Below are 24,332 nucleotides of genomic sequence, written 5' to 3'. Positions count from 1 at the left end.
AAATAAAAACGTTATGTTATAATATAAAAAATCATTTTATAATTTTACAAGATAATATATATATTCAAAATAATGTACATTTTTTAACAAAGTACGAATATCAACCTTCATTTAATAATAGAATCTTCCACAATAAAAACATTATTTTTTATTGATTTTGATTGATTTATATATTAAATATTATTAAATAAAGCTTGTTTATAAAATTTAATAAAATATTAGTGAAAACTATTACAATATGATTTCTTTAATAATATATTTTGTGATTTCTTTTGACAAAAATGGTTGACCTCCGACAAAAGCCGATTAGCAAGACGAAATAATAACCCGTATGTAGAATGGCGACTAAACCACCAAGAAAGTGATACGTGCTATGGGTTGAATATTTGTTTATTTTATTGCCAAGATTGTTCTAACTTGAAGGCGATTCTTCGAATCTAAATAGCCTCATAGATTCTGGCATTGATGGTGATGCATGCAAGGAAAATTGCTCGTCTTACTGATGGGTAATGATACATAATTTTGAGCTCATTTGTTGGTGCAGGAAGTCTCAGAAAATCCGCCATGATTGTTCAATGTTTGTGTTTTTGACATGATTGAGTCACCTGATTTTTTACATCAGACAAAACAATTAGTATATTACCATACGTGCTATACATTTATAAATCTATTTTTTCTTTTCAGGTATAACGAAAAATTGGAAACCCATCCGCTTCAGGTGTGTTAAGAAGAAATCAGTGTACTATTTGCAGGGGATTACCTGGCTTGCATCAATATTGGATCAGCCACACACCCACTTTCCAATCCATTGCAAAATATACTATAAATCATATTTATTTTGTCGTAATACTAAATGATTTAGAATCTAGAATGATAATAAACATATTTTGGAATGTTAGATTACTAAGATATGTTATAAACAATCTTCTATAAATGAAAAGGCTCAGACTAGGCCTACTGACAGGCTAGGCCTAGCATAGCCGAATTCATGACCTTCCATTGCATGTTGTTGACATGACCCCAGACTGGTCTAGTGTTAAGGATGGAGTTTTTGTCTCATATACCAATATGTGAATGTGATTTAACAGCTATGTGAAATAATTTCTGAAGTTTTTAATGTTTCCCTGTAATAGTTGTTCAATATAGGCCTAGGCTAGACCTAGCGAACCCCTATGCAGATCCAAAGTTACAGTGGATATCATTTCCTGAACGTTTTCACACTCGCCAAGCCTGTTTATCTTGCTTGCGTTTAATTGGTGGTGTGATGGAACGGATGGTTTTTAGTAGGCCTACATAATTCAGCTTGTACATGATTTTTGTTAAGTCGACATTCGACAAGTGAATTGTGTAGCAGTTTGATTTGTCGCTATTCTACATAGAAAAATAAATGTGTATCATTTTCACAGGCTGTAGATAAGCTGTTGTCGAAGAAAAATGGAAATGGCCAACATGGGAACATCAGTAGAGACCAAGCTAAGGATGGTGATCTTTCCTCAATTTCAGAGAGCCCAAACTGTAGGCCTGGTAGTGAGAGTAACAGCCCTCGTACCTTTAAAAACAAGGCATCCTTCATGCAAAAACAAAGGGAACGTCAACGAGGTAAATGTAGTCTTAATATTTCAAATTTATCTAATTTGTTCTGTTTGTATTGAGTGGTGTTTTCATGCAATTTTTGTGTATATACTGTATCTAGTAATATGTCAGAAGAAGAACATGATCAGTTATGTTATACTGAAAATGCAAGTTGATTAACTTTTACTGGTGAATTCAGAGTTTGACCAGTACATCAAGGATTAATGTTGACCTGCACAGCTGGCTTGAGAAAATACTGTTGACTTGTTTTGTACATGTATAATTTATACAGTAATACATAGAGATGTTTTATTCAATAATTGTATGCTAATCATCATAAATTCAGACCAGGAAACATACATAATACTTAAGTGTGTAAGGAAGAATTTACAGACTTTTTGAATTTTGCTTTATCATGTTCAGTATCTCTTTGCACCTTAACAGATTTTTTGTATTTTAATCCCCAACAAGCATTTATTCATACATTATGTTTTTGAATAACAAAGCCATCCTTTATTAAGTCATGCTCATCCTTTATTATTCAACACAGAGGTAACCAGGAATGATGGTCATTTCTGCTAATTGATTTTAACAGTACAGTGACTTCTTTTTCAGTCGATCATTTCCATTTTTACAAGAAACCAAATGTGCTGTGAGCCTCTTTGTTGCATATTGGTGAAATCTATCCACATTATTTTACTAAGCTAACAGAATTTTCCTTTGAAAAAGTTTGGTTTAGTGCATTTAAAAAAGCCTTAAACATGTTGAATACACTGGACTTTTAGAGAATAAATTCATTTAGATTTGTTTGTAACAATTTGAAATATCACTTGAATTTTATTTGATATACTTGAATGTTAATCTGACATTTGTCTAACCAAAATCAGATTTCAAAAATTAAATTAATAATAATAAATAGTAATGTACTTTGAAATGATAATAGTAATCAATCAATTGGTGACTTTATGTTTACAAATTACAATATAATGCAATCCACAAATAGACTTGTGTTGCTCTTCAAATGCCCAGAATTAATACTATACATTAACATAGTGGAGTATAAAAAGTTCTGTTTATGGTAAACTAAACTTTGAATTTAAGGCCCTTGCAGATAAAAAGAAATAGATACTATAAAGAGTAAAAGACAAAAAGACCTATATAGGTGTCATGGCATTACTGTAATAATGATGATAAATTAATAACAGTAATATTATAGTACTGATTATAAAGTTTAGTTTATTAGATGTGTTGGTTGCCTTCCAATTCAAAGGTTCTACTTTCAGACCCTAGGCAGGGTTTTTGTTTCTTTCGATTAAAAATAGCTCAAATCTTTAGCGTCGTAATTGACTGATCACTTTCCAGTTTAAATGATTAAAATTCAATTTACCATTCAGACATTTTGTCCACTCAATTAAATATGTTGAAAAGGGGGCCCCTTGTTATTTTTGAGGGCCATAACTTTAAAACTCCATAAAAAATCACTAATTTCTACATATTCTATTTGTTGTTTTTATATGTCCTATTTTTTCTGGATCTTCTGTGACGTAATGTGGCACGAGGCTCTGCTCTCTTTATTGGAATTCACATGGAGATAGGAGATTCCTCATTACATGGGCAAGACTTCTTGTCTGCTTTTGCACCTTTTTAAAATTTGTTTTCTCTGCAAATGACTCAACATTAATGAAAAATATTAATAGAAAAACATCCTACATATATAATGTTTAATAACACTTACAGTTTATATTATTTTTGTGTTATAAAATTACAGTATGTCATTTCATTTTCATTGAATTTCATGATCAGTGTCCGACTATACTAATTACGCAAAATGGCTTAATTGAGTGCCCTGTATGGTTAGAGTTTATGATTTAATTTGCTCATGGGACCACAGCTTAAACATCTTTTTTTTATATAACTTGTGTGCAAAGCTTAGGAACATGCACATCTTCATGTGTTCATGCTGTTATTAGAGAGGTTTCACATGTGAACGAATACGTTTAGCTATCCGTAACGGTGCGTAACCATTCTGTGTTTTTTGCAATCACATCGCAATTCAAGCATAGCCTAAGGCCTTAGCTTTGGCTTACTAGTACTAGTAGTAATTTGCTGTCTTCAAATGTCACAAAAATGGCACGTATGTATTCAAAGATACATTTATTTTTTACACTTACGTAGAATGTGAAAAAATAAATGAATAAATTTCTCTAAGCGTTTTTCACTTACATGTAGTGAGCAAGATATGCGCGTCGTCCACACGTTTAGCGGATAGCAGCTGGCGTATGACATCAAAATGATGACATATCCGTCACACTAACTAATACGCGTTCGCGTGCGAAACCTCCCTATTGATGTTGATTTGTGTTCTCCACAGGGACCTCAACTGGTTCATCTCCTGCTGAGAATTCTCACAATAATCAGGCAGCAAGTAATAGTACTGAGCATAGCAAGAATAGTGCTCATGAGAAGAAAATTAAAGAGGTATTCTACTTTTATTTAGTTCTGTTTATAGTTATTGTTGTTTTAGTATTTATATAGTGCCTATTCCTTTAGATTACAAAGCACTTTGTTTTCCCTGGTCATTGGGTCCACATGCTTAAGTGTTGCTGCCATATTGGTTCAGTAGCAGTCAACCCCACCAGGTACCCATTTACTCCTGGGTGGAGAGAAGCAATGCAGATAAAGTGCCTTGCTCAAGGACACAAGCGAAATGCACAGTGAAGGATTTGAAACCCCGACCTCAATGTCAGTTTTTTTCTACTTGTAAACAGCAGCTTTCACTACGTATATATACAGGAACAATAACAACATAACTAAGTCCCAAGTCCTATAATGATGTAACATAAAGTATTCGCTCATTATCAACCATACTGTAGAACAGGTGTGTAAAACATTGAATGTTACTAATTGATGTCCGAAATCCAAGTGCATGAAACCTGAAATAAACATGTTATTGGATACTACTACTAGTAAACATGTGATTATGATGCTTTAGAGTCAAGAAAGTTTTGGATTTGAACCAAATCCCATGGATTATGTGTTTAGTGCACTGTATCACAAGATGTTTACCATTATATCATGTAATTAATAATGCAGTTATTGATCATGTTATGAATATGGACATGAATCAGACCCTCAGGGGAGGAGAAGGTTATTGAAAAGTGCAACATCTAGTCCCGAGAGCATAGAGACCGCGTTTATTTGCGCTATATAAATCCATCTATTATTATTATTATTTATTATTTGATAGATCTGTTAAAAATATTAAACAATATATAATTTCTATTGTAAATTATATTTACCATTCTAATAATCTTAATGGTAATATTCTTCAACTTAAATATTATATTCAGTTGTCATGTGCTATCTACTACTGTTTACATGTAAACATAAATAACATAAAATGATAATTTTAAAGTCTTATTATTGTTTATTTATTATATAGTGTACTTATTTTATACATTTTTGTTTATGTTGTCATCGCCGGTGTAAAAAAGTGAGGTCACAGATATAACGTTAGCTTTGTAAACATAACAACCAGTAGTAAAATGACTTGTTATATCTTATGTGTTTGATGAATAATAAAGGTTTAGCCAATAAAACCAATAAAAAAATAATTTGTTGAACATAATTTCTGATGAATAAGGTCATCCAGGTCTTCCGTTTCCGTTAATGTCAGTCGCTGTTACTCGCGACATGGTAAGATCAAACCTCATGTAGAGTAACCGCCTAAATAGGCATATGTTTTGAGCATTTCCAATATCTATACCATATTTTAAAATTTAGATCGCAGAATTGGGTGGTTGACTTGTACTTCGAGTAAATGTTTAAGTGAAAAATTGAGCACGGATAAACGGCGACAATCGTTGGAGCTTGGACCAAGGCACTACACTGCTGCTACCAGTCTAGCCTAGAGTACGGTCCTACTCTTAGCTAAATTTAGCCCAATAGATATCATTCACAGAAATTTATATTGTAAAAATAATAGAATACCAGCAAATGCAATTTAAATGAAATATTTTTAACTGTATAATTCATAAATTTCAGTTTTATCACACAAATAACAATCTTGAAATAAATCAAACCTTAAAATTTAATATTTTTATCATGAAAAACCTGCTAATGTTAACAAGGAAGGAAGTAAAGCAACAGGTTCAGCTAGTGCGAAATCAGCAGACCAGCCTACTAATGTCATATGGCATTAGCGTGAACTTTCCTACCAAGAACACTCACTAGGCCTACAGTAATTTTACTAAGAAAGGAGGACCACATGCACCTCGCGTGACACTACGTGGAAGCAAAGCAAACGTTAGTCTTCAGAGGTACAGTTAGTGCAAAATGGGCAGTAGTCCAGCCTACGTATGTCATGCGGTATTAGTGTGGACTATCATATCAAGGACATTCACGAGGCCTAATTTTACTCAGATCGATGTGTTGTATGATTGTTGTAAACAAAATACAACAATGGCATGAGGGTTAGCCGTCGTACAGTAGACAAGAGATATATCCTGGAGGATAGTTTTATCATTTCCCGTTCAAATCAAACGCGTAACTGATGCTGCTTTAATTTAGATAATATTCTGTGAACTTAATTTTGTTAGTTGTGTAAAGTAGGCAATGTTTTCTGCCTTTGTTATTCACGTACTGAGCTGGGGTTTCAACTTGCAAACATTACAATGTTTCGGGCTCGATGTAGACAAACAGCCCTATGTGTTCGAGCAGGCGATTCACTTGCACGATGGAGTTTCATTAACCACATCGTTCAATTTCCCGTGATCGTACTCCGTGACCCAGGGACCGGAATAGGCTAAAGATGCATCAATATTTTTTCAGTTCTAAGATTGTAATCCTGAGGGTACATTGACATTACAAATGTACTTTTTAAATACCACATGTTACATACTGGCCTAAATATATATTTGAGTCTGATATAAAACGTGTTGTACCAAAATAAGATTTTTTTGTAAACACACACACACACACACAAAGGATAGTCACATGGCCCCTACCTACCTATTTTTTCTTTATAGATCCGTACTTGTACAGTAGTTATAAATTGGACTTAATATTAACTAACAATGTAAACTACAGCCTTAGCCCAAGTCTAGATTAGTTGTTTAATGTCTGCTAAAACTATTCCCCTATCCATTATTAATAATGCTTTCAGTGCTTTATAAATATTCTAAAATATTAAAAATATTTTAGAAAGGTTAATGAATAATTAATTTTCCATGATAGTGAATCCGACCTTTAACTCAAGTGCTTCCACTGTATGATTAGCTCTCTGGAAACTCTCTCTTTTTATACCATCTGTTTTTTGGACGGCAATACAGTTTAGTTGTACAGAAGTAATTAATAATTAAAAAAATTCAAAAGATAAATTATAATCTTTGTTGAAGAAAGTACTAGACCTAGAAATGTTAATGTTTTAAAGATTGTAAAGCCTTTTTTCATTGTAAATCTGTGTAGCACCATCTTTAAAAGTATTGATTAGCCTGTGATGTGTAAGTCTGCAACTAGAAATTGCAAATTGCAAGTGAAGTGCTGCGAAGTACAACAGCATATAAATGTTCTTCGAACAAAATTATTTATGGGAGTCAAGTGCAAATAATGAATAATAAAAATATAACAAATAATATGAGACACGACCCATTGTCTATATTAGAACACTTCTCATTGGGTATCAAAGTCGTAATTATGGTTTAGGTTTTTTTTTAATAAAGTTTCAAAAATTTCTATGTATGAGGAAAATGTAGTTGATTACCAAAGGTTACAATTTTTATTTTGAAGACTGCATGGTCTAGGAAGTGTACATTTTTTTTATGGGGCAAGTTTCAAGGGTGGGTTTTCTAGGGGCGAGTTAACTGCCAAAGAGTGTTGCCAAAGTGCGAGCCAGCGTGTTATTTGATCACAAGTGCGAGACATCACAAGTGTGAGCCAGCGAGCCATGACGTCACGACAATAGATACGAGACATTAACAAGTTGTGCGAGGTATCGGCTGAGATTTGTGGAGTACAATTCAAAAAACAACTATAGGTCTAATAATGAATTATTGTGATGTTAAATAGACAATGTTAGCTATCAAGGAGCGATGTTGCTTTTCATTGGGACCTTCGTCCCTTCAAGGCTAGGCCTATACCATCCTAGCTAGTCTAGGCCTAGAGTAGGATAAGGCTAGCGCAACATGCGGACGTTGGTACATGTTGTTTAGTCTACAAACGTCGCCTAAAGTAATTGATTTTACCCGGCAGAACGAAAGAAGGAAACTCCGCTTGTTAGTCGTCTTAGGCCCTTGTTTTTTGACAATGACCTTTCAGAGGTCAAATTGCTGTCAATAATAGGAATATGCTGCTTTGCAGCAATTATAGTGAGTTGGCTCTACTGTATATCAGTTATCGATATTATTTGATGATGCAGTATGTTCATGTAAACAAATAAATTGGGTTCCCAAGTCCTTTGTTAAATTATGTAGAACAATATTCTATAGAAAAGTGATCAAGCCTGTGAAAACATATAAATCTGTAATTATAATAATTGGCCCTATATCCCAAGTAAATGCACAATTGACTCCCCCAATCAAGACCAGTGTGATGAAGTTATTGTGAGGATATCTGAATCCTGTCTGAATAGCGGCACACAGTAAGGCTAAAATATTTCAGATGGTTAGTACTTTGCAGTAGCTATCTGCTGGTGACTCGCAATTCTTCAGCAGCAATAATCGCGTATGGGGCACTGCTGGTAGTAATACGACAATACACTAGGGCTAAAATATTTCAGATCGTTAGTGCCTTTGCAGTGGCTTTTTGCTGGTGACTCGTAATTCTTCAGCAGCAATAATCATGTATGGGGCACTGCTGGTAGTATTATGACACGCAGACAGGCTGCTGTTTCCCTTCAACTCTTGTTCCGTCTGGTGTGTGCTGCATCCTGTTAACTCTTCTCATACACTTCTTCTGTCAATTGACTTGCGTTCATTGTCTATGCACCCTAAAAAACTGAGTACATCATTTTTGGATCTAAAAGGAAAGATTTTAAAATATATTTCAATCAGCATACAAATTATTCAGTCAGGATTCCATAAAATATCAAATTACTGTATTTCCATTGGAGATTACATTAATAATATAATCTGTAAAGCTAATTCCAGGTTCAAGTTCATGTATAGACAGGCAAACTACCTTGAAAAGCAATGTTCAGCTTTAATTCAGTGTATCTTTGATTATGCTGCCTCTTCCTAGTACATTCATGTTAATGCACTACTACTCAAAGTAAGATCGTGTCCAATTTTTTGGGCTGATACATGCATTCAAAATATACAATGAAATTGACACTGCTTTAATATTTAGCTGATCATTTTGTCAAGATTTGTCAACTATACGATTACAGAACAAGATCATCAAATCATAATTTTGTTACTCTGGTGGTAAGAAAAGGTCAAGCTTTAAATACATTTTACTACAGCACCATTAAACCTAGAATAAACTTCTGTCTGATGTTAAGCAGTTGTGTAACTTGAATGAGTATAAACTAGCTGTGAAGTTGCATCTTGGTAATGTCTTGTAATTGCTTATACTGTTTATATTGTTACAAACAATATAAACCTAGTAATCGTCGGCATAAAAACGTGAGGTCACAGGTCACGTTGGCTTTGTAAAATGATTTGTAGAAAGCTGAAATTGTAGTTGAATAATAAATATGTACAGTACAGGCAGAAATTATCACTTCGTATCTGCGCGTAACCTCTCGTAATCTGCTCGTATGTACGTTTTGAACGTAGCTACGAATCACTACGAAGGTCATTGTTAATTTAATTAGGTTTGCAATGATCGTAGGCTGGATCGTCGGGCTGATAAACAATGTGTAAACAATATTGAAATATAGTTTACCAGCTTTCAACATGTGTGCAATGTTGCAATTTACTAATAAATGATGTTAGAACTTTATTGTTTTATTTCCTACCTTACTATTAGATCAATCATGTTTTAAAACTGTTAAGTTCGCTAGCTAGGTAACCTAGTGAGCCTTCAATATGTTCGAATTTCGATGTCTTTTAGGCCTACGGCCTACATTTTCACCTATAGAGGAGGAGAGCAGACAGTAATTATACTGGTTAACTTTCCAATTCAGAGAATTTAGATCTGATATTATTGTTCTGGTAGTAGGAATTTTCTTTTAAATAATAATACTGATGACAAATCATGTACAAATTATTAGTTTCTACAGATCACATTGTTTATTGTTTACCATAATTTGAAGCAGAACCTGCAAAGCGATCCAATACTAATGGAACTATAGAAATCAGTACCTTGCCAAATTAAGGCTAGTCATGCTAGACCAAATTTTCTTCGTTTTTTACTTACTGTCGCTCACAGCTTTTTAACATTTGCCACGAGGTTAAACTTTAACACACTTTACTCTGGTGCGCACTCTGACGCTGGATTTTCGGAGTTGGCAAGATAAATTGACATTGCAAAGTTTAATTTTCCATTGGGTTTTCCATGTGACAATCGGTAATTTTACAACCAACAGATGTTAACTCTCCTTTATATTTATTATTTATCTTACTAAATCTGGACTACAAAATATTATTTGATGAACAATCTTTTCACATGTGTGTATTGTCATTGAGGACATCATTTTTTGACATTTAAAAGAGGTAAAATAATTATAAATAAAAAGTAGGCTAGACCAATTAATTACGAGAATAATACAGCAGTATAAACAAGTTCCTATCGTGGACAGCGAGTGGAAAAGGAGACTCCCATGAAGTCAAGTGTACGTTTCTTTTATTGAAAAACAGCTCCATACTTTAAATTAATGGTCTAAACTCGTGCTTGTCATTCACAAATTATCAAGCAATACATTGTTTATTCCAGTAAGCTACAGCAGTCTTTCTGCACATACAAATAAACAACATGCTTTTGCTTCGTAGGTTCGCTTCGCGTAGCCTTATTTAGATTGTTTATATCAGGCTACGATGTATTTACGAAGCCTGCGCGCAGGTAAAATTGCAATAGTTTGTGGTGGTACTGTAGACGGTAAAACCAATATAAAAATAATTTGTTGAACATGATTGATTACGTTATATGTAAAAATTTCTCATGAATAAGGTCATTTAGGTCTTCCATTTCTGGGATGTCGCCATAACTCGCGACACGATAGAGATAAGACCACATGAAGTGTACCCACCTAAATAGGCCTACATGTATCTTTTAGCATTTATCACCATATTTTCAGGATTATAAGTCAATATTTCGGAAGAAAATTTAGATAAGGAAATTTATTGACCTTTAGTTCGACCAAGGCTCTACACTACTACCCGTCTAGCCTAGAGTATGGGCATATGCCTACGCTTTGCTAAATTTAGCCCAACAGATAGCATTAACAGAATTTTATATTGTAAAAATCATAAAAAACAATACAATACCAGCAAGTACAAATAAATCTGTATAATTCATAATTTTAAGACTTAATCTAACTCCGGCTATCACTCAGTGTTTACAGTATTTACCTTCATTTCCCAATGGCTCTGGCCTAAGTTTTTTATCCATGAGGACGAAAATAACAGGACACATTCAACGGGATCTTATTTTGTGATTTTAGTTATCACATAAATAACAATCTTGAAATAAATCAAACCTTAAAATTTATTTTATCTTAAAAAACCTACTAATATTATTATTGACACTACACAGCGTGTTGTATAGTTGTTGTAAACAAATACAGTAGCATGAGGTTAGGCAAACTCAGTTTTTTACTGAAGTCCGCATGTAACACTAACTTACTGTACCTTTGCATTTTAAGTAGATTTGTGATTTGTAATATCAATGTACCTTTAAGATTACGATCTTTGGAGAACTGAAACAATATTTATTCATTCTTAGCCTAGTCAGTTCCTGTCCCTGGTTTGCAAAATAGATCAACTTTGTAAACACACACACAGGCCTAGGACCTATGCTACGTAATGGGCCTATTTTCTTTCATTATTAATTGTAATGAACTATTGTCAAATTTTGGTAAAAAATATTGTTATGTTTATCAGAGTACGTAACTTTTTGGAGATGCTATTTTCAAAAAGCTGTTGAAGTAGGCCAATTTTGCCATTGAGACATGCGCAGAAAATAGGTACGAAATACCAAGGAACAGACTTAATTAAAGGCCATTATTTCAAAAACCACATTAAGAAACAAAAACAAAACAAAACAAAACTATACATAAGATAGAGTGATTTAGTAAAAATCAGATATTTTCTATTATTTTTATGGTCCTCTAAAAATATACTGCTAATTTAATACTAGGATTGAGATATTTTACTATAATGTGAATGTGAATTTACCGAATAAACAACATTATTGAACAAGCAATAGGGTTTATTTTTCGGTTGGTGTTGTGCTCCATGTAAATCCGCCTTTAATGATTCACCTTTTGTCTTGATCTATTATCTTGGAGCAAATTATTATAATGTACTTTTTTCTATATAGATACTGGCCAAAGCTCACCAGTGGACTGAACACATTAGTTCCTCTGGTAAAAAATACTATTACAACTGTAAGACAGAAGTATCCCAGTGGGAGATACCTAAAGAGTGGCTTGAAAGGTAAGGTCTCATTTCTCTACAGTTTTCTTTATTTAAAGTTAAAAAAAAAATGTACATAGTTTGGTTTATGCAACATTCTTCATTGATGGAATGAGTATCCTACCTACATGCTCAAGTAGTTCTTTTGATATTGTGATGAACTCTCTTTAATTTAAATTTTACTTTGTGTGTTTGTTTGTTATTTTTATAAGAGAACATTTCAATGGATTTTTAAGTAAAATCAGGAGACTTCTGAAAATTGAATTATTTCACATGGATTAATTCTTCTACTACAGTATTGCACAATGAAGATAAAATAATTTTTTTAGGTTAGCAACCATAACCTAAAGATGACTTCATCAACTTGTCTTATAAAGTGAGGCATTCCTCTTGTCTCTGTGTATTGTTTCTTATCTAGCTTGGATATTAGTTAAGAAATATATAAACATTTTGTCTTACTATGCCACCTGATATAGTTCTACTGCAGTTATTAAGTTGTATTGTTTTCATATAGAAGTCTGAATTTTGAACAGATTAAACAAACTGTGTTATTAGTCTGTGTACTATGATAGGCCTCACATATAACAACTAGGTCAAGCAAATCTACAAGGACCATGGCCGATTTTCAGCAACTATCTAGCATCACATGGGACATGCAAAGTGTCATGGTGGTGTGACGCTCTAAGGTACCTGGGGAGAACACTTTCCCCAAGTGTACATCTTGTAAAACAAAAACCATAAAAGTCTTATGTGTTGCATAATTTTTGCAAATTTAGATGTTAATTTTGGATATAGGCTACATTTGTTTATGTTTCAAGTTATTATGGAAATATAAATTAATGATATAATATGGTAGTGATTATAAATATATTATATGATGGAAATTTTTTCATACAAACAATCACAAAATCTTTTTTCTTCAAAGTGCTATACAACTATAATGAGGAATTTGTTATACATAGAACCTCATTTTTATTGTTTTCGTTTTTAGGTCTTGAGAATGAATATATATTGTTGCAAGCATATCATATATCCTTGATATAAGATGAATAAACATGAATCTCAAATCTGAATTTCAATACTTTCTCAATTTCTCTATTATATTGTTGTTGTTATAACGTAAAATTAAGTTGTGTGTCTAGTTATTAGGATTGCTCGTTTGTCTCGTAATTGATTTGTGCTTGTGTTGTGTTTCCATTCTGCAAGTGGAAGGCTCCCCACTGTTCGATGCGAATTCAAACAAAATTTAAAAATTATTTTATATTTGGAGGTTTGTTTTCCTTTTGCAGTTGTTGCAAAAAGCTGAATATGATATTCACATTAAAATTTGTTTAAAAATAACATTATAATTGTACTACTAAATCATTTACCTATAACATGGGGGAAAAAAATTGTCCCGGAGTACTTCACAAAACCCAATCATACATTACAGCATTTATATAGCGCTATTTCATAGACCACAGAGCTCTCAACCTGTACAGTAACTTTCTTCTCCCCTAAGAGTATAGTATCTTTGTGTCAGAGCTACCCGGTAGCCAGCTACTCTTGTCTGTCCACAATAGGGGCTGTATGAACTAGTACATCGGGGTAATTACCTACACATCTCGAAAGATGTACTGGGTTCTCTATAGCTGGGTTCTCTATAGTGCACATAAGCCATTTGTGTACACTGGGCCTACGGTTCATAGTCCTTATGCGAGAACATTTGTTCTATCTCCAGTATTATATAGACGGACATAGTCGTTCAAACCAGCGCCGATATTATGGCTGTATGTTGTGGCCATTCAACTCTCATGGCACACACATTTATTTCCTTACTGCACAAATGCACATAATAAGATGAAATATATCTGATTAAAAAAAAATTTAGCTTTTTCTTATCTTTATATGCTCTAAGAATATTAGGCTACAAGTGCTATTTGATGATATAAAAGACATGATACAGTAATAAGGATAATGAATGAAATCCTTTCAAATCCTATAAATATTTATGGAAAAGCAAAGTGATGTCAGTATTGACTCAATAATTAATAGTTCACTTCTACACCAGGTAAGGTTCTTGTGCAAACAGTGCATTTGTGCATCTAAAAGTAATTGTGTTCAAAGAAGCTTCTGTCTACCATATAACATTTGTATGCACTAAAATGTGACTTGGTTTCTATAGATTATCATAATTGATTATTGCTAGTTATGTAAATTTATATGTGCATCTTGTGAAATTTTAAGAGTAATACTTATATACTGGTATTCTTTATTACAATTTAATTATATATTTGTTAGTATTATAAAGCACTGTTTCTCAATTGACTATAATTTCATCCATCTCTATTTGTGGTGAAGACGAGCCAAACCACTCACTCCTCGCAAATCATGTTTCAATGATAATGGCCAAAACATGTTGAAATTTCAAAATTTTCAAAATCTATTTTATTGCACTAACCTAACCCTTGTGTACCTATAGATCATGCTGTGTTGTTATTTTCCCCATTTTTGACGTTAAAACAATATCTTTTTAACGATTTGGTAATGATCTCTGCCTGAAAAGTCCTCAATTTTAAAGGCTGATGTCTCAAATACTGTTATTTAAACAGCTGCATGTTTAAACCCCTGTCACCCCACAATGAAACGTCGAATTTAAATTATTCTATCACCATTTTATAACTTTAATTTTTCTGTTTAATCCTGTATTAATATCTAAAAATTTACTTATTGCAAGGAGTTTGGCTTTTCTTTGCTACATTTTGTCGATGTGACCTTTTACTTTAGACTGACCAACACAATCTGGCTAATCTATTAGTGATGTCTAGTCCTTGTATTTAATAGTGGTGTGATGTTTGTTTTTTTATATTAGTGAGCTAATGCAGCTAACATTGGTTTTCTTATTTCAGAGAGAAGCTGCATAAAATGGTTTATGCATCCAAGGATAAAATTAGTGTCAAACAAGCCTCTGGTACAAGTATTTCTGTTAATAGTAATAGCAGTAGTAAAAGTAAGTTGTATATTTTGGAATTTAATAAGCATTTAGTAGAGCTCCGCATAGTACACTATAGGAAAATTATTATACAAAGGTTAGATTTAATGCTTGAAAAAATTTTTGAATGCATTCAATCTAACCTAAGTATAATTTTCCATTTAGTGTACAATGCATGCTCTACTAATTGCTTTATAAGTCAATCGCTGTCTTTTAATTTTAGTTTTTTATAACCAACTGTTGTAGCAGACATCAGTTGCTATAGTGATATGATCAGTATACGTGTGCATATTTACATTTAGCTGTGCGTATGCTGATTTTTGCTCCTGCAGTACGCTTTAAACTAAACATCAGCAGTACAGTACGGATACTATGAATAACTATTGAAATTTGTATTGTTAGAAAGAACTTGTTTGTAATGCTATTTTGATAGACTTTCGTCAAAGAAATATACATTTCAGCATTCAAGAGAAAATACAGTCACTGGCGTCCTTTTTGGTCGGTGCATGCAGACGGGTAAAATCGTGCAATGATTTCATAACTAGGCTAGGCTACGGCCTAGTAGTAGTGGAGGAGGCCTGGGCGGCCTCCTACATGGCTGTAGGCCTATACATCTAAATTTGTTCTTTGAGTCTTTAAAATAGGTTCTAGAATATTCCTATTAAACGTTCAGCTTTTTGTGTTTATGAGGGTCCATTGATTCAATGAATTCCTTAATTGTTCATATGTAATATTGAATTTGAAGTAACTTTCTTCGGGTTGTAATAAAGCTTGTTTTACGAAAGTAATTTTTAATTACTAATCAATTTTTATCACTGTGCGCGATGTCTTTGCGGTAGGGACAAAAAAATTAGGAATTTTTTTTGCACACGAACTTAAAAAAAATCAAGCCAAGCGTCCACTAATTGAAAAATTAGTGGACGGTGGGAATAGGCAAATAACATTGGGAGTTGCAGTGATGACTTCACGATTGACTTATAATAAATATTAATTATTAAGTAGAATAATGTGGAAGTATTGTTCAGTGACAACTTCTAATTACGATCCCACCAAATATAAACTCTCATAAATCTAATCTAATTTAATCATAAATAATATAAAATGTTAAATCAGTGCAGACTACAGTGAAATCTAAATCATATATCAGGACTAAAAGTTTAACTGGGAGCTTGGCTCTTGTCCTAAGCATTACCACTGAGAGCAATTACATGTTTTGAGTTTTTACCATAGTTGGTGTCTTCAAAATTTCAGAGAATGCGTATGAAAGTATTTAATTCTTGATTCTATAGGTGGTGAAACTAAGCATTCCACAGAAACAAATACCCTTGGTGGCTATATCAGAGAAAGACCATCTTTGTCATCATCCTCTTCTAACAAAATCTCTGGAAAATTACCTGACAAGCAGCCTAGTTCCACAAGTCAACCAAGGAGTGGATCAACGACCCCCTCAACACCGAACACCCCTAATCTCAAGACACGATTTTCGTCCAGCGAACAAAGTAACAACAACCGAGGTGGTGAAATTGCTCAAAAGGACTCAATCCGTGGTATGGATATGCTACGAGGGAGTAGTTTATCATTGGCTACCGATGCCCATGGACGATTAAAGAATTTAGTCGCAAATGCACCTAGAATAGAAAGAATTGGTAAGTGTCTGAGACCTCATTCTGTTTCAAAGTTAAGTAACTAATAGTTCATAATAATTATATATAAGGATTTCTCTATACCAAAGTTACTGTCATACAAGGAACTTAATTTTCATTTTTAATGTAAAGCATCTTGAGTTTTTGAACTGCACATCAGTTTTTATTGAAACCTAACTTTCTGCTGATCACATCACATCAAGTAAAGGCAAAATGATTCAGCCAAAAGCTAGGTTTCACTAAGAAATGTACTATTTTTTTTAATGTTTTGTGTAACAAGAATGAACTTATAATATATTCATGAAATAAAGCTTGCTTCAGATTTGTTGGCCATTGATTCTATAATAGTTTTTAAATTGCTTGCTTAAAATCTCTAAATATATAACTTGCATGCACGCTTTACATGTAGGACTAGGGTAGAAAAGGAATCCATATCAATTCTGGTATAATGAAAGTTACATTGTATACTTAATGAATATAATAACAGAATACTGTAAATACGTCATTAATTTTCAGCATTTTACTACCAAATATATTTCCAATTATAGTAATGGTGGTCTTCATAGTGTCCAACATAAACAGTTCAATTTAATCCAACATAAACAGTTAAATTTGATTCAACATAAACAGTAAAACTTTAAACATACAGATTGATTATGTATGTTGTAATCTAAAATGAAGATGTATATCTCAATCCAATAGTAATGTCTGCTCGTAACAGTAATAAAGTTGTTAATATGGCGTTGATTTTAGCTTGGCCTTTTGCAGTCCTCTGCAGAGCCTTATTCCAGTGCCTCCCCTGTTGATAAATTAATATACTTGGAGGCTATTTCTAGCTCATACGAGGAGTGTATAGATTCGTTAATATAATTAACCTGTAGAATAATTACCGTAGTGCCCTTTCCTTTTTGTGACAGTAGTTGTTGATGTGTACTACAGACCCACGTTTAAATGAGGCTACACATAGGAAACCAAATCCAATTACTTAAAAAGTTCACATTTTCCACAAAATAAATTGTTCAAATGCTAGTTTTACACACTCATTCTCTCTTCACAGAATGTAAACGAGCAAGTTCGGTGTCACCGGGGACCCCCTCACCAGGTTCGTCACAACGCAATCATTTACCTAATCAACATTCACAACCTATGGCTGTTGTACATCAAAAGATTGCCTCATCTTCGTGCTCACCCTCGGTAGATAAACCAAATATTGTAGATAGTAAAATCGAGGAAGGCCAAGATAGTAAGTGCTCATCTATTCTATGATAATACTATCCTAAAATGATGTACGATTGTTTATTCAAGTACCTGATATGTAAGCACCTGGGATCATGGTTTATATCCACTTAAAATGTAAAATAAAGTATAAACTGCAGTATTTCCATCCCAGTCTGAGTTCATTCTCTGCACAGGTTATAATCATTATCCCTAGTTAAAATAACTACATTCTGTGTGTTCAGAAAGTTAAGTTGTTTTTTTTTATATAGTTTTTATTGACTTTAATCCCTGTATAGTTCTTCTATTTATATTTTTGATAGTTTCCAACTTTTAAACATGCTCTAACTTTGGGGCAATGAAGTTGAATATCATGCATTATAGACTTGATAATTTAGAGGCCTATTGTTGCCCTTGTAATTCATACGAAATGCCATGACATTCAAACTAATCACATGACTGGGCAATTTCAGGGTTATCGAATCCTTCACCGTTATCAGCAGCGTCTGTTTCCGACCTAACATCTCCTGTGTCTCATATGTCGCCACGGCAACAGGCATCAGTAACACCTTTATCTTCGTCGGCTGTTAATGCTACGTCACAAGTCTCACCTAATAGTAAAAGGCCGGACATGAAAGTGAACTCAAGCCCTTCATCTATAAGGTAGCTTAATATTTAAGTTTTGTTTTATCAAACCTTTTTTAATAGTGCTTTTGTGTGTGTTTTTACATTCTTGCGTAAATTTCAACTGTTATTTGAGCTCCAATAACTTGCATATTGATAAATTTTACAGTAGGTTTAAAACAATCATTTTTTTACCAGGTTAAGATGTGTCATAATTTTGTTTGTCTTGAAAATAAGTAAAAGTTGATAATTAAAAAGGGAGAGAAGTGAAGAATATGAAACATTGAAATTGACATATCCTGTAAGGTGCAAATAGGGTATATAGGATGTATTAACCAAATTAAATACACAAGAAGACATTCCCATTGTTATCACAATGCTGCTGTTACTTTTTAGGCAAAAATGATAGATTCCCTCAGTCCACTGTTGACAGAAATTTTATTTAATAATTTGTGAATACACACCTGCATTTATTCGCATTCTGTTTCAAAAAAGACATGACAATTAAACATTATAAAAATAAACTGCGTATTGTGAATTGAAACATCATATTTTCTGTGACAACGGTGATGAGCCCATATTTGGATGTAATATGGCATCATCAAGACCATATATGGGCAAATTAAACAAATTTGTCACATAAAATTTGATAATCTGGCCAAAGCTTTAGTGAATCAACTTATGGCCTTTTATCTAGAGAACACTCCTTGCATGCTAGATAACTTTTTTTTACACTCTCCAATTTCATGATGAATATGATGCTTTATAAGTGTTCATTAGGCTTGAGCAGTGTTTGCATTGGGTTAGTGCTCTGTATTTAATTCTGAAGAAAAAAATTAATTTCCAATTTTTTTCAGCTAACAAGCAAACAAATAATTTTATTAGAAACAAATCACTGTTGTTGGATGATAGATTTGCAAAACAAGTCTTAAAAATTCTTGCCTTTATATAATAGTATGAATTCCAATAGGATATATAAAAGATACAGTATACAAGTAAATCCCACAGTAATTTCTATATTATTTTCTACAGGAAATCAAGTCCAACTGTAGATGAATCAACTAAAGGCAGTAGTAGTAGTAATAGTACAATCCCAGTACTAGAAGAACCTATATTGACCAAGGAGCAGCCTCTTCCCACGCTCACCCCTTCCCTAGCTCGACAGTGTGATGAATCCCTGGTTGTACATGTAGCCGGATGGCCCTCGGAACATATGGAAAGACAGGTTAGTTGATGTAGATGATCTATATAAGGTTTTGATAAAGAATTCAAACTAATGATTGAAATTATTCTGAATTATTATTTATTTTACTTGTTTTTATCAACAGGCTCGTAAAATTAATGATGAGAGTCACCTATTAGCAGCAGAATCAGCGTCTCAAGTATCTGTAGATTTAAAGTATGCACGTTCATTAGTCCGGGCATCAGAGATTCAAGTTACATTACAAGAACAGAGGTGGGACTGTAATTCTGTTTAATTAGTGCTTGTGTAATGATGTACTTAAATTGTGGTGTTTAGGATTATACTTTAAAGAAAATGTTTTCTTTAAATTAAAATTATTGGATTTTTTAATGTTTATTTTTGATTATGATCATTAAAAGAAAATCTTAAGAATATTAATAAAATATTTATTGGTACTATCTCAAATGATTTTATTATAACCAAAACAAAAAAATGTATATATAAAAACAAATCAAGTAAAAATATGTATATTTTTGGTACTAAATAATAATAGTTTTTACTATCATGTTATGCTTATGGAAAATGTTCTTGCAATTTATTTTAAGATAGTAAATCTAGCTTTGCATTGACTTTCCAGATTACATTTTCTACAACAACAAGTGAAAGAATTAGAGCGTCTTAAAAGTGAAAATGCCTTCATGTCATAGCAGATGGCAGTTTGATGCAGTGGCACCACTTACGGGATTTTGGCTGGACAACTCGCTGTTGTTCGGAATTCTTGCTTGGTGTAGCCTTACATTCAGTTGTATGGAATGCTATTACACATGGTCTGCAGGTGGCTTTGAAGGAGATATAAGCCACTATGGATGTGGTCATTGTTTTTGGCACTGTCAGTCATTACAACGTGGCGGATGATGAACCTTGTGGGGGTTTTTTTCAGGAACGGTTGTAAAGGTTCAACTTTTAGTGGAATATTAATGACTTAGCTGCTGCTGTTGAGGAGGAAGAATTTTCATATGAGGAGATACATAACAAACACACTGAGGATTTAGGTATGCGTTAATGTACTGTATGCTCATCGGAATATTATTACTTAAATGCATCAATTTGAAGAGTTACCAACGTGTATTTTTCACAACTCAGTTCTTATACCCTCTCAAATTTGAAGCTAAAACATGAGGAACTAGATAGATGCTTAAGAATATTTTTCAATATCATTAATTTTTCTTCATTTTCAATATTTCTTATCGATTTGAATATTATGTCCATTGGATAGTTCAAATACCGTATATATATTGGCTTACGGTAGTTCATAAAACCAACTTTTATAATCTAATGGTGCATACTCTAGCAACCAATATGTGTTTTCTTTATGATATTCGATTATCCACCACTGAACGTTTTTAAAAAATATTAAGGTACAGTAATTGAGTAATGAAATTACAGTAATTAGCATATTCTGGTAGTTGTTGGTCTAAGTAAATGGAGATGGATAAATTTGGTAATGATTGTACTGCTAAATTGTGAACCTAATTTATTCCTCAAAATGCTAGAACAAACATAAAAATAAGAAATATATTTATGGATATCTTGTAGGCATGCATATTTGTTAATGGTACCATAGGGTAAATATAACTGCACTGCTGAACCAAGTTATCATTTTTTTGTGTTCCATTAATTTAGATAAGAACAAATATGTAATCTTGCAAGAATTCTCCTCAGCAAATTCATTTATTTGGAACACAAACAACCGACCTGTCACTTTTCAGAGAAAATTAAATATGTAATAAGAAAGAATGTTTCCACCAAAGTTTTTTAAAGGTGTTTTGTTGACCATCCCTGTTAAATGTTTTATATTGGTTTTGACAGAAAGATGGTCTAAAAATACTAGTGAAACCATACCCTAATTCTTGGCTTTTTTGTGGAGACGTAACAAAATAGCTGGTGTGTTCTTGACTGACAATTCTGAGCATACCATTGCTAGATGTTTCCATTAACTGGTAATCTCTGTATAATTGTAACCATGGTGAGTTGATAAACAAAAAACATGTCTGATATGTTGTTGGTTAGATTTGTTCATAGAAACATGTTGGTTTTTTAATTGATTCACTTCAGTTTGTTGAAATTTTGCTTGTTTTTATAAGTCTGTTGTCTACCTAACTTGGAATATTTGTTGTAATAGGCCGACTATATAAAGAGAATCGAGGTTTCTATGACGTTGGGAGAAGCCTGATGGTCTAAATAACAATTCTCAAAAGGCGGACATTACAATTAAAAAAAACTTTATCTCTGTTGCCATTGTTAACCAAAGTTCCGATTCATGTGAAACACATTACGTTTCTAGTTTTTTTTTATGAACAGTTTATCTTTATTTTCAAATAAATATATAGCTATATAAATTGTTACGTTCCTCTAAAATTATTTTTTTCTTCAAGAGAGCAAGTTATATGATTTCAACCTTACTAAGTATGGTACAAGAAAATTATCAAGCATAGGATTAATACTCAAAATTGGCATTGGTGCATTAAACTGGTTATTAATGTCTGTTTTTTTTTTTTTAGGAAGCTTTTGCATTTCTTTAAAGTGCATAGGTAGATATCAGAAATCGGTTTACTGTATATGGATTTAGCTGTAAAAATACAATGAAAATGCTATGTCCCATTTAAATGACCTGCACAGTTACTCTCTTTGTAAACTTATATTTTGTTATTCAAATTGGACTGAAAACCAGAAGTATACTTGAATTTTGTTATCTATTTAGTTACTATCAATCAATAGATAGGCATTTAGAGCACCGATGTCATAGAATACAGTATGGTTACACCAAAGAGTATAGAATTGCAAGATGTCCAAAATGATAAAAATAGTACTACTACAAAATAGGAAAAGCCAAATTAGAAATCAAAAAGATTTTGAAACTCAAACATGCGTTCTACAGATGCAGCACGTGTTCGATACAAATGCCTGTTCCGTTCTTTTAAAGGAAGCCCACTAGTTTGTGGTTGTACTCTTCACGATAGGATTGCGTTGGTTGATCGGACCTATACTCTTTGGTTGCACCATCAAATCACTTTAGATATGCAGTTCATCATCTTCCTCTCCCCTTTTCCTAATTTGTAGAATGCATTACCAGATGATTTTAAAAAACACCGTATATATACACACCTGTATTTCAAGAATATTTTAAAATTAATCTCATACTGTATGTGTTGTGTATACTTCTGGTTTTCATAATTTATTATCGTATTTTAATTTTCCTGCAAACAAATTTTTCTGTAAGTATTTAAAATTTGTGATGGCAATTTTTGATAATAGTTGAAAAAGTGTACAGAATGCTCATACCTGACATGTACCACTCTGTAGTCTGTTTAATGTATTTTATTTTAAAAATTCCGATGGAATATTTATGTATTCTTAAAAATGTTTATAGATAATTTTTTTCTTAAGTACACCAAAAATTCCAATTAACATTTATCTCCTCGTACAACACGTGTGTAATTGTCCAATACGAGTCCAAGCAATAGGTAATGTATGCTGAAAACGTATAGAAATAGTAACTCCCAAACAGTGGCACCAGTTGAATGGATTGTAGACATTTTGTTATTCCTTGGTATAAGAGGTGTAATTTGTAGAGAATGGGTGGTTTAAAGAATGCTAAACTGTAAATATTTATTTTGGCCCTCTGAATCGAGACTAGTAAATAATGCTATTTATATAGCAGCTATAAAAAAAAAATGGGTGAATATTGAGGAGGTATGTGTGATGTGTAGGTGATACATACTACTCCAAGTATTGTTAGTGGATTCCCTACACACCAGGTATAAATGATTAAAAATATAAACAGCTTTGGAATACGTACGTCATTCTAGGCAGTTAAATTACTACGCTAAATTTCTGAATAAATATGACGTAAAGTTCAAAGTAAACTGAATACATTTCATTTGTTTTGTGATTGATCTGGTGCTGCATATCTGTCTCCCTTTTCCTACATATGGAAGATGTCCAAAATGTGAGGATTTAATGATGACATACAGGGAAATCCCCTACAAGATATGATAAAATTGATAAGTTATATATGGTGTACATCAGTGGCATAGCGCAGAAGAAATTAAAAGGTATTACATTAGTTTTCTGGCCCGGGTGGGGGTGTGAGGCGTTACACCCCTGTAAGTAGCTTTCTCTACCTATTACACAACAGGGGCAGATGCAGATTTGTTTCCAGGGTAACGCAAGGGAGATTTCCCGCAATTTATCTCTTGCCTAATTGATCACACTTTTGGGGGTAGTGATTTATTTGGCCGTTTGGTGGTAAAGCGAGGGTGGCTTTCCATACCTGTTTTCGTTAATTTGTCAAAATAGGAAGAGCATAACATATTTTTGAAATTTTGAAGGTATTGGACTAAAACCTGAATACCCCCTCCACTACACCATTGGTGTACAATATATATGCATGAGAAACTTTGAACATCAATACACAATAACTTTCGATATGTGGATTTACAGGATTTTTAAGAATGCATAGAAAGCAGAGCACTCTTGATAAAGGAAGC

At 33.0% G+C, this 24,332-nt stretch overlaps 1 protein-coding gene across 1 annotated transcript; it reads left to right on the top strand.

The window, feature by feature from the left end:
- The first annotated feature begins 322 nt into the window (after nucleotides 1-322).
- LOC117104897 (WW domain-containing adapter protein with coiled-coil-like) lies at nucleotides 323-23,709 on the top strand. The gene is made up of 12 exons (XM_033245799.1): nucleotides 323-506; nucleotides 685-718; nucleotides 1,407-1,599; nucleotides 3,944-4,050; nucleotides 12,052-12,167; nucleotides 15,035-15,135; nucleotides 16,407-16,763; nucleotides 17,818-18,003; nucleotides 18,449-18,638; nucleotides 19,632-19,824; nucleotides 19,928-20,055; nucleotides 20,420-23,709. The coding sequence occupies exons 1-12, from the start codon at nucleotides 466-468 to the stop codon at nucleotides 20,487-20,489; spliced, it is 1,716 nt and encodes a 571-aa protein (XP_033101690.1). The 5' UTR covers nucleotides 323-465; the 3' UTR covers nucleotides 20,490-23,709.
- Nucleotides 23,710-24,332: the final 623 nt, after the last annotated feature.

The sequence above is a fragment of the Anneissia japonica genome, unplaced genomic scaffold (genome assembly GCF_011630105.1).
Source record: "Anneissia japonica isolate Jap-2015-1 unplaced genomic scaffold, ASM1163010v1 scaffold287834_len5846547_cov211, whole genome shotgun sequence".
Lineage (NCBI taxonomy): Eukaryota > Metazoa > Echinodermata > Crinoidea > Comatulida > Comatulidae > Anneissia > Anneissia japonica.
Note: the sequence above shows the minus strand (reverse complement) of the source record. Positions and strands in the feature narration are given on the sequence as shown.

Bases quoted from the DNA above. Each gene is read 5' to 3' on its own strand.
- LOC117104897 (XM_033245799.1), top strand. From the start codon at position 466: ATGGTGATGCATGCAAGGAAAATTGCTCGTCTTACTGATGG. The intron at 15,136-16,406 runs GTAAGTTGTATA...TTGATTCTATAG, and splicing joins TAGTAATAGCAGTAGTAAAA to GTGGTGAAACTAAGCATTCC. The intron at 19,825-19,927 runs GTTAGTTGATGT...TTTTATCAACAG, and splicing joins CGGAACATATGGAAAGACAG to GCTCGTAAAATTAATGATGA.